Source organism: Microcaecilia unicolor, chromosome 1 (assembly GCF_901765095.1).
Source record: "Microcaecilia unicolor chromosome 1, aMicUni1.1, whole genome shotgun sequence".
Taxonomy (NCBI): Eukaryota; Metazoa; Chordata; class Amphibia; order Gymnophiona; family Siphonopidae; genus Microcaecilia; species Microcaecilia unicolor.
Window position 1 is genome coordinate 483,907,839 of NC_044031.1, and position 11,905 is coordinate 483,919,743.

General features: G+C 44.2%; 1 protein-coding gene across 9 annotated transcripts in view; it reads left to right on the forward strand.

Annotated features, from left to right (window-relative positions):
* Positions 1-7,651, forward strand: part of DTNA (dystrobrevin alpha) — a 567,561-nt gene extending 559,910 nt beyond the window's left edge. For 8 of the 9 annotated variants that reach the window (XM_030214003.1, XM_030214021.1, XM_030214069.1 and 5 more), the window contains one exon: positions 6,604-7,651. In XM_030214003.1, the coding sequence (XP_030069863.1) occupies positions 6,604-6,747 (144 nt within the window). In that variant the 3' untranslated portion in view covers positions 6,748-7,651. Of the gene's footprint in view, positions 1-2,069; positions 2,119-6,603 lie in introns of all 9 variants that reach the window. The other variant, XM_030214061.1, reaches the window with a different exon arrangement.
* The last annotated feature ends 4,254 nt before the right edge of the window (positions 7,652-11,905 follow it).

Genomic DNA, 11,905 nt, shown 5'->3' on the forward strand with positions numbered 1-11,905 from the left:
TCTTTCTCCTCTTTACCACACCCCATCCAGCTTCTCTCCCTCTCACTACCCCCCCCCCCCCCCCCCCCCCCCCCCCCCCCCCCCCCCCCCCCCCCCCCAGCATCTGGCTGGCTTGCCTTCTGCCCATTCCGCCTCCCTCCTCCTGTGGGTTTAGTATTTGATCCCCCACCTCCCAGAAACTCCAGCACACCTCTCCATTCCTTGCAGCCAGCCCCCAGAAAATCCAGTACACTTCTCCCTTCCCTGTAGCCTCTCCCAGAAGATCCAGCACACCTCTCCATTCTCTGCAGCCCCCTCCACAGAAAGTCCAACACACCGTGCCATTCTCCACAGCCCCCCAGAAAGTCAGCACACCTCTCCACTCCCTACAGCCCCCCTCCTCCCAAAAAATCCAGCACACTTCTGAATTCCCTGCAGCACCCCCTCCCTCCACACACCTCTCAGAAAGGCCAGCATACCTCTGTCTTTTAGTCCATTATCCATTGCTGCTGCTTCCTTCTCCTTACCCCGCCACCACTGTAGTGCTTGCAGCTTACGTTTCAGGACCGTCGACAATTGACACAGGTACTCTGGGACCTTCCCTCTGTCGCATCTGCCTGTGTGAATTGCGGACAGCCCGAAAATGTATGCTGCAAGCTCTGCAGCGGCGGCGGCAAAGGAAGGAGAAGGAAGCGGCAGTGATCCCGGACCTGCGGGAGGAAAGGTAGGGATTGTGGGTACACCATCTCTGGGTGGGCCTCGGGCAAAGGTGGGTGGGCCTAGGCCCACCCAGACCCACCCATGGCTATGCCCCTGCTCTTTGACCTTTATTTCTCTTTGCCTTCAGGACCTAATTAAATACTAGACATTTCAAACTTTGCTAGTCAACAATTTGGTTTTAATGAGGTTGGATTTTTGCAATGCCTTTTGTTTGGAATTGCCACAGTCTAGAGTCCATGCCTTACAGGTTATCCAGAATGCTGCTGTGCGTATGGTTTGCAATATTGCAAAGTTTGAGCATGTTTCGCCAGCACTGAAGCACTTGCATTGGTTGCCTGTAAGGCAGTGGCTTAGCTACGGGGGGCCACAGGAGCCAGGGCCTCCCAAATTGGCACTGGGACCCCTGCTTTGGCTGGCGTGGGTCCCCTTCCCCAACCAGCTAAAATGTTTGTCCAGTGCTGGACCCCGGTTCTCCGCCGCATTGCCTGCCCTGCTCTTCCCCTTATGTCGCGTGCATGCTCGTTTTAGTGAAACTGAGCATGTGCAACTGTTCAGGCATACTCAAATTTCATTAAAATGAGTGTGTACACGACGTGAGGGGAAGAGCAGGGCAGGCAATACGGCAGAGATCCACACTGAACAAATGCTTCAGCTGGCAGGGGTTGGGGACCCCCACCAGTCAAGGTATTGTGAGACGATGACAGCGGGTGGGGGGAGCCAAAATGTGCCCCCAAGTCTACACCACTGCTGTAAGGTAGCAGATTCAATAAAAAGTTTTGGTATTGATGTATCAGAGTCTGTTTTGTACCCGTCCTGTTTATTTGCGTAATGTTGTACAGCTTTATCAAGCTAATAGACCATTGAGATCTGATTTGTCTAGGAAGGTGGCAGTCCCAGATTTGAGATTACTCTGTCACTTTGAAAAGAGCCTTTTCCATTGCAGGTCCACTCTATGGAATGCTCTTCCACGGCCTCTGCAATTGTGTTCTTCTCTTTCACAATAGTCTTTTCAAGCAGGGTAACATTGCAATGTAAATCATTGATTATGATGTATTCAGAATTGTGGCATTTTCATTGTGCTGTGTTATTTTGTTTGAAGATGATGTATGTTTTTATTGGAAGCCACTTAGGTTTATAGGCAGGGTAGAAATTTTAAATAAATAAATGTTGAAAAGACATCTTAGGACTCTCTTATGAAGCCATCTCCACTCACTTTCCTCTCCTAATGACTTCTAAATGTATAGTCATGACCTCACTCACTCACTCCCTCCCTTGCTCTGCATGGCTTTCTTCAGAATAATTCACTGGCCTGGCTGCTTCACTGATTCAACTTGTCTTTTCCCTGTTTTTGCATGCTTTATTGCCCACAGGTCAGTTTGCAGGGATGAGTGCAATATCCTTCTCTCACTCACCTCTCAAGTAAGTATCCTCCTAAGGTAGATGTACATACCTAGGGGGTAGTTTTATAAAGGTATTTTCACACATATGCGACCTGTTATAAAATGCCAACTGGCGTAGAGTTACATGCATTGACATAATGGTGCATACATTGCCAGTAGGTGTGTACAGGGGTGCAGCACAGATGATATTCAGCCAGTGGTGGTGAGCGTTTTGCTGCCCCTCTTCCCCCCGGCAGTGTTCCCGAATATTCAATGCTGGGCCCTGTCCGAGCTTCAACATTGGATATCTGGGGGGGGGGGGGGAGTTGAGCTGGCTAACACGTGGGCATTTTCAAAAGAAACATCCAAGTTGCAATTTGGACGTCCTTGCAAAACGGCGAAATCCAGGGGCGGGGAAAGTTTTTGAAAAAAAGATGGACATCCATCTTTCGTTTCAAAAAATACCATCACAGATGTCCAAATCCTTAAATTTGGATGTCCCTAGACATGGACGTTTCTGACTTTGGCGATGTTTGAAACCAAAGGCGTCCATGTCAAAAACGTCCTAATGCAAGCCATTTGGTCGTGGAAGGAGCCAGCATTTGTAGTTCACTGGTCCCCCTGACATGCCAGGACACCAACTGGGCACCCTATGGGGACTGCAGTGGCCTTCATAAAAAAAACAGGTCTGGGTGACAACGTCCATGTGTTCATCAGGGACGTCCTTGTTTTTTTCGATTATGGGTCAAAGACGTCCAAGTGTTAGGCATGCCCAAATTCCGCCTTCGCCTCGCCTCCAACATGCCCCCTTGAACTTTGGATGTCCTTGCGACGGACTGCAGTTGGAGACCTCAAAAATCAGGTTTCGATTATACCGATTTGGACGTCCATCTTCCGTTTTTATGTCAAAAGGTGGACATCCTTCTCTTTCAAAAATGAGCCCAATAGCCAGCTAAGGGGCCCTTTTACTAAGCTGCAGTAAAAAGGGCACTGCGCTAGTGGCAACAACCGTTTTTGCCATGTGCCAGGGCGCCTTTAACCACAGCGGGTAAAAATAGCCAAAAATGAAATGGCCTTGCAGTAAGGTCGCACTTGCCGCGCAGCCATTTCGGAGGAGCACTTATCGCCACCCACTGAGGTGGCGGTAAGGGCTCACGTGCTAACCTAGTGGTAACCGGGCAATGCGTGATGCTGCCTGATTACCGCCGGGTAACCCCCTGCCGAAATATTTTGTCAATGTTTCCGCTAGCGCCGGAAATGGCATGCACTGGGGGTGGAACTACTGCCAGTACCCGCATTGTGCCAGCTGTAGTTCCAGGTTGCCACGCTACAAGCCCATTGCCATGCAGAAACCCTTTAGTGAAAGGGCCCCTGAGTCGATATTCAGCCCTTGCCTGCATAAGCCAACCCGCTTAGCCCATTAGTGCCCAGTGTTCCCATAATAAGTGCCCATAGGGGTACATTGGGCACTAATGGGTTAAGATAGGACTGCTATTTATGTGGCTGGATTTAAGCGGTTTCCTTATGCAGTGAGGGGCTGAATATCAGCACTTAACCCGACTCCGCCCCTGGAATGCCCACGTTAGCCGCTTGCGAGTTCGGTGCTAACCAGTCGTTTTCAGTGGCATTAATGACTGGATAGCTGCGAACAGGCAGTTTAACTGGTCAGCAGCTGTTGGATAATCTAGGCACAGATATTTACACCTGTTTAAGAGCAAGTGTGAGTGTCCATGCCTGCAAGTAGGCAGTGTTTCCGCTGCTTACGCTAGTATTTTATAAAGACACATAGGTGGCGATGTGTTTTTATAAAATGGTACCTAAATAAGTACCTACTTTATTTAATTATTTAGATTTTGCTCACACCTTTTTCAGAAGTAGCTCAAGGTGAGTTACATTCAGGTACACTGGATATTTCTCTGTCCCAGGAGGGCTCACAAATTTGTACCTGAGGCAATGGAGGTGACTTGCCCAAGATCACAAGGAGCAGCAGTGGGATTTGAACCGGCCACCTCTGGATTGCAAGACCGGTGCTCTAACCACTAGGCCACTCCTCCCTCTTAAACCAGGTACCTCCTTCTATAAGGAGAAGCCTAGCTTCAGGGGGCAGGAAGGGGCGTAAATTCCAGCATTCTAATCATTTCTGTACATAAGTGCTCTCTTATACTGAATTATTATTATTATTATTATTAACATTTGTATAGCGCTACCAAACGCACGCAGCGCTGAACATCCAACATAGAGAGACAGTCCTTGCTCAAAAGAGCTTACAATCTAAAAATAAGAGAGACAGACAAAACAATTAAGGACAAGGGAAGTACTGGGTGAGAAGGAACAAGGGGAGGTCATGTCCGGGGCGTCCAGCGGATTTTGCCCGCACGCATGTTTGTCCGGATTTCTGGACAAATGTGGGCATGCAGTGGGCGGGTGATATGCACCGTGGATCTGGTCTCCCGTCCCCTCCCCTTCCCTTCCTTACCATGTTCCCTGGTGGTCTAGTGTGACGTCTTCGGGGCAGGAAAGAGCCCCCTCTTTCCTGCCCAGAGCGCTGCCTCCCTTGTCCATCATCCTTCTCTGTCTGGCTCACGAGGCCGCTTCAACTCTCGGAGGCCATTTTGAATTCCCAGCCAGACCGAGGAGGATGCAGCAGGCAAGGGCAGGCAGCGCTTCGGGCAGGAAAGAGGGGGCTCTTTCCTGCCCCGAAGAGAAGACGCCACTAGACCACCAGGGCTAGATAGTAAGTGAGGGGGGGGAGTATGTGACGGGGGGGGCAGGGAGGGGACTATGTGACGGGGCTGGTGGGGAATAGGGGGCGGAATGAGGACCCGAAAGGGGCGTGGTGGAGGCGGGGCGTGGGGTGTAGTGGGGGCAGGGTAGGGGGTGTGACGTGTCCTCTTTTTCAGAGGACACAAAATGGTAACCCTAGGGGAGGGCAAATTGAGTAGTGGCTAGGAGTCAAAAGCAGTGGTGGGTGAAAAGGTGGGTTTTTAGCATAGATTTGAAAACAGGTAGAGATAGAGCTAGACATATAGGCTCAGGAAGTCTATTCCAGGCATAAGGTGCAGCGAGGGAAATGGAATGAAGTCTGGAGTTAGCAGTAGAGGACTAGCAGTACAGGCGCTGATTTAATGGCACAGACTTTGCTGGTGAGAGTGTGCATGGGCGGAGGGCACTGGTATGTGATAGAAGTGTATCATTTAGGCTCATGCTGCATGGATTCCATGCGGGTAGCACGTGAGCCCTTATCACTAAGTCAGTGGCTGGCAGTAAGGGCTCAGGCCATAAATAGCAGCACGTTAGTTTTAATTTTTGCACGCACCCATTTCCTGGCCCATTAAAAAATTACCTTTTCCCCAGCCACAGTAAAAGGTGGTCCAGCGTGCACCCAAAAGACGTGCCCACACTACCACAGGCCACTTTTCACCACGGCTTTGTAAAAGGACCCCGTAATTTGCATGCTGTTACTATTGAGCATTGAGAAATTGTTTTGCTGTGACGTTCTTGCTGTGTTTCCTGGCGCTGTTCCATACAGTGCCGAAGTTTTGAGCATTTCCCCAAGCGACAGGCACATCCACTAGAAGAAAAGAGGTGCTAATGCCTTTGGTAACTGGGTAGCGCATGGCGCTATTCAATTACCGCTGGGTAACTGCTGTGCTAAAAAATAGACCTATTTTCCCTATCGCAGGAAATGGTGCACTGGGACTGGAACTACCGCTGGTGCCCTCTTTGGCCCAGCGGTAGCTCCGGCTTGGTGCCCTTGGACTTACCGCCGCATTTTCCCTATGTGTCCTATCTGTCTGTCCTACCCTTATCCCTTATTGTCTGTCTGTCCTGATTTAGATTGTAAGCTCTTTTGAGCAGGGACTGTCTTTCTTTATGTTCAATTGTGAAGCCCTGCTTACAACTGGTAGCGCTATAGAAATGATTTGTAGTAGTAGTAGTACTATGGCACTTAGGTGCTACCTTATAGAACAGCACATAGGCGTCTGTCAATTTGATGGTGCCTTTGACGCACGTCACACCTGCCTCTAACTGCCACTTTATAGAATCGCTCCCTTAGATGTTTTCTGCATGTAATTCGCTTTCAACCTATTTTTAGGTTAATAATTATAGAAATTTTAGAATAAATTAATGAAGCCTCACCTTTTCTTCTCCTCACATGGAATGTTGCTACTAATTGGGTTTATGGAAAGTACTTGTGACTTGGATTGGCCACTGTTGAAAGCAGGATACTGGTCTCGCTGGACCATTGGTCTGACCCAGTATGGCTGTTCTTAAGATTAGTTTTGATCTTTTGATTGGGTCATTTAGAGGGTCTTTTACTAGGCCATGGTAGAAATCTGCTGGCGGTAAATACCGAGATGCCTATAGGAATAATTAGGGCGTCTCAGCGTTAACCACCAGCTGATCTCTACCGCGAGCTAAAAACGCTACCAGGGCTTAATAAAAGATCCCCTTAGGTATTTGGAATCTGGGTCTGGTGTACATTTCAGCATTATTCAGTTTTGCCTCTCCCCCACTCCCCCAGGCAAGCTGCAGCCAAACAGATGATGAGAGCTACATAAGAACTGATGATGATGAAAGCTACCTGCGAACAGATGATGAAGAGAGCCTGGCAGCTACCTTCAGAGAGGAGTGGAATGAGCAAGTGCAGCGTCTCCTGACAAAATAAAACTTTTTAATACAAACAAACAAAAAAGTTCCAAGGACTGTAGCACAGTACTTTCATTCTAAGAGTTGTAGATTTTAGATGTTTATTAGGTGAGGAGGCAACAGAAACAAAAGTTTTGATTTAAAGCAAAGGTAAATTGGAGTGCATTGTTTCTGAGCTGATTTTGGTGCAAGGAACAACAACCAGCCAGCGTTTTTGGGTTGCAATTCTGAATATGGTTGGGTAGTATTAACGCAAGCAATGGAAGAAACCTTTGCACATGGTGTTGAACCCTGTTCAGTTTACAATATTAATACTGTTTATAGAACTAACAGTTTGCTTTCTCAGTACTTGGGAGCTTTTAGTAAAGCAGTTTACTTATACACTGTACAAGGGGGTAGGGGGGTTTCACCATGAGAGTAAAAACAAACTTATGATTATGCATTTAACACTGAATAATTTATGTTCCTGAAGCGTGTATATATTTCCATTTCCCAAATGGTACCTACCAGACATTGTCTGCAGTTTGTTTACAAGTCTGTCCTACTGTGTGTAAAATGACTTGTACAAAATGCGCTAAAAACGCTATGATCTAGGGCTAAAGTGTAATTTTAAGGAAATACTTACTTTTGAGCTAATTTTAACAGATCAGCCATACAAGTTATTACTGTAAATATGTTTTCCCAAATAGACACTGTCATATACAAAGAAGAAAATGTTCAAATTATATAGAATCTAGTTTTTAAATCAGCACAGATCTTCTTAAAACTGTGAAGTATGTTTTGAAGTACTCGTTAACTAAAGCTGTTTATAAAACCACAGGTGCCATACAATCCCTGAGCTGACCAATGCTACTCCTGAGTAATCTTCCATAATATTATTTTGTTTATCCTTTAAAATTAGTAAGCACGTCTGTAAAAAAAAAACCAAACACTTGTATCTGTTCATTAGTTTATTTTTTATCATTATTATTTTGAGGCCTACTGATACAGGCTTTTAAGATATGTTTGCAAACCTTGTTTCATTTCTGAGTGTGTGCTGCCTTAGCAGGCCGCCAGGTGTTCTGCATGCGTTCTTTGAAGGTATGCGATAAGATGGTTAATAAAGACACAATATCAGTGGAGCATTGAAAAACAAAGATGGGGTTTTGGTAGGGAAGACCAGGCACCAAAGTGAAGACCTCGAGATTTCTGATCTTGTAAGTCACACAGATCAACGGATGTGTGGGGTGATGGCCCTTTTGCTTGTCCTAGATTGTAAGTTGAAAATGAATGTGTGTAAGAGGTATGCCAGCCACCGACTAGTTTTTTTGCCTGTCTACCCTTATGCTGTCATGTATTTGTGCAGCAATTAAAGCAAAGCAATCTGGCAATATCTCAGGGTTTTAATTTTTCTAAAAAGGTTGGTGACACCTTGCAACAAGACTGGAGAAACACCAGGAGGCACTTCCTAACAGTCAACTTCTAACCTCCAAGGTTGTTCATGCTGTCCATTTGTAGGACAGGCTACTGTAGAGACTGGTTGGAAAGGCATTTGTCTCTCAGCAATATTTTTTTAAAAAGTGCATCTTGTCAGTGCCATTAATATTTATCCTTGGTGTTCACGTAAATGAAACATCACGTTTTGTGGTTGTCTATTGGAATTCAGTGCTACCTGTATGAAATGGTTGTGGGTGTCCTCATGAAAATATGTTTCCTTGTTAGAAACACATATGCAGCTCGAAGTTCAGACCATGACATTCTCAAAATTGAAGTTTAAGAGTCTTGCAGGTTTCTTCACACAGATGTTTTGCAGTTCTTGCTCGTGACTCCTGAGGTCTCTACAAGACAGTGAGCCTGCATTGCCCCACTCACTTGCCTCACTCTCTTCCATGCTGTTGTCCTTGCTCTGATGCCTGATATAAGAAGCTACCACAGGCCACGTGAAATCCTGTCAGCTCAGGGTATAAACTGTTTTCTGAAGGAAAGATGTATCACTATGCAGCACTGTTGAAATAGCTTTCACAAGCTACTTCTACAAGTTTCTCTATTACATTTGCCACATGCCAACTACCTTCACAAATATTTATTTACAGTATCGTTTTACTGCAATTCAGTAGAAAACATACAGCAAAAATTTGAGAACAAGTAATATATATTTAAATATATTATTACTTTTTCTCTTGGCCTGTCTTCTGACTTCAAAGCTACATCTCAAGGGGCAGTTCTTCCATTTTCCTGCTGTAAAGACCCAAACTAAAGTACACTTTTAGAGGGTAATATTTTTAAGCCATTTTTGCACATAAAACATTGATTTACAAACATAAATGGGCTCTTATAAAATTAAGCGCCGCCTAAAGCTATGCGTAGTGCAAGGTGGCGCATACTTATGCTCAGTAGGTATGCTCAGGGGCAGAATTTGGATGGAGGATGGGCAGAGTTGGAACGTACACGCATATGTTATAAAGTATACACTTTTATACATTTATGCCTGCTCTCGAGCAGGACAATCTAGGCACCATTTCTGCAAGATTTTATAAACCTAGACATCTTGTAATAAAATTATCCCCCAAGCAGATTTGGGGTTTCTGGAATCTTACACTCTTGGCACTTTTCAGCATATCAACTACATGATCCTCCTTTCACTGTACTGGATGTAATTCATCATCCTTTTATAGCTACTTTCTGACTTACGACGTTCTAGAAGAGACCCCCAAATCTGGCCCAGCCAGTCCCAAATATTGTAGAATGAGATAACCCAGTGCAGGAATCATACATCCCAATCAGCCTGAGCTTTGGACATTCAGTATTCCCTGAGTCCGAAGCATTGAAATGGTGCAATATGCAGCTTAGGTTGTTGAATGTTTACGATATGTGTAAAGAAGGATCATTAGTATGTGGTATTGTTAACAAATTTGCATAAAGTGTGTGGCCTTCGTTGTGATACAGTGTGCTTTGTTAGTATGCATGCGCACAAAACTGTTGCTTTATTATTTATCACAGCTGCTGCCTGCCTTTACTTTTACTCATTGACCTTTCATCTTATGAGTTCTTTAGTTATTGGCTGTTACTGTAGATAGACCTTGTAAATATCCCAGCCTCAGGTTGCTCCAGTCAGATTGGTTCAATTTAGCTATGGGAGCCATGAACAGCAAGCACTCCACTGTGTCCTAAGAAAGAAAGGGCATTTTTACTTTTGAACCAAAAATATAAGGCTATTAAATGTAAACAGTTTCTAATCCATAATTACTGTTACTTGACTCCACTTGGTACTGCAGATAAAGAGACACTAAAGAATTTCACAATATTCGTTGGTATTGTAACAAAACTATTGTATGGGATTTTTTTTGTATTGCTGTTAAGTATTGTTTTGTGTGTGTTAGAAACATACCTGGGGGACATGTTATATTTTGAAGTGATTTAAACTATTTAATTGTGTGTCTATATTTTGGAATGAAATTATTTCTTCATTAAAAGATAACAGATTTTTAAAAATATCCATCCTATTTTCTGGATTTTTTTTTTTTACTTTGGGTTGAAGAATATGTCTGTCTTGAAGATATAATTGGAGGGATGGGTTCGTTACTCACATAACTAATCTCACATATTTGATATATTTTCATCGGCCTTGCTGTTCACTCAAAACAAACCTTTCATTTGGTTTTCTTCTTTGCCCATTTTGGATAGTAATTTATGAAGAGTTTGCTCTCCAAAAAAAATCTATCTTAAGAGAGAGATGGGGAGGAGTTGGCCCAAACCCAAAGAGAAATGAGAGCATAGCTCAACTATACAGCATGCGCAGTTTTTAATGTAAAATCACTTTTATATGAAGACATTTTGGTTAACATAGCATAACTAGAGGCTAAAAATATATATATATGTAACCCGGGTCTCACTGCCCCACTGCCACTAGCTCAGTTCCCACCCTAAACCCGGAAAATTCTAGGTATAATTATAGACAAATATTTAACATTTGATACTCAAGTTTCCTCAGTAATCACAAAATCTTTCAGGTCTCTTTGGAAACTAAAAAGGATCATACCCTATTTCTCATCAGAAACATTCAGACTATTGGTACAATCATTAACATTATCCCAATTCGATTATTGTAATACCATATATTTTGGCTGTAAGGAGTACCTGTTGGAAAAAAATCCAAACAGCTCAAAACACTGAAGCCAGGTTCATATATAAAATCTCTCATTTTAAAAGTTCTCCCCTTTATTAATCAAATTACACTGGCTTCCCATCAAAGCGAGAATCACCTTCAAATTATGTACCTTTTCTCTTTCAAATACTAAATGGTACAGCGTCAGACTATATGGTACCATTAATAAACTTACCTCAAAGAAACGCTAAATATGAGGCAAGAAACTATCTCAGACTACACCTCCCAAACTGCAAAAAAGTGATCTACAAAACTGTCCACTCTGCAGACTTCACTTACCTAAGAACCAAATGAGCCTGGTGGTAGTGCTGGATTGGTGGGCTGCAAAGCATTGACATTCCATGACTGCAACCTGCCTGCACAGAACTCTGCACAACTCCAAATGTTTTTAAAATCATAATTGTATCATATAAAAACCCCTCAATTTTGCTTTTAAACACCATAAATCATCTTGCAGCCATGAATCTGAATTTTTAAACCTCAATATTACCTAACCTAGGGGCCCTTTTACTAAGGCACGCGTCTACGCGAGCCCAACGTGCACCAAAATGGAGTTACTACCCGACTACCACGTGGCTCTTGCAGTAATTTCATTTTTGGCGCGCATCCGATACGTGCGTCTGAAAAATATTTTTTATTTTCGGGTGCGTGTAACAGATGCACGCCAAGTGGCATTTGGTGTGCGTAGGTCATTACTGCCCGGTTACCACGTGAGTCTTTACTGCTAGGTCAATGGCTGACGGTAAGGTCTCAGACCCAAAATGGACGCACAGCAATTTTCATTTTGCCGCACGTCCATTTTTGGCAAAAAAGCCTTTTTTTTACAGGTGCACTAAAAAATGGATTGGTGCACACCCAAAACTCGCACCTACACTACCGCAAGCCATATTTCAGCACACCTTAGTAAAAGGACCCCTTAGGAAACTTAACGTTTTTCAGGTCTACTACCTCTGTGCACCTCCATTCTTAAATTTTTATTGCTGCCAAAACCTTTGAAATTCTTAAAATACTTTTAGAGCAGGTGTCAGGTGTA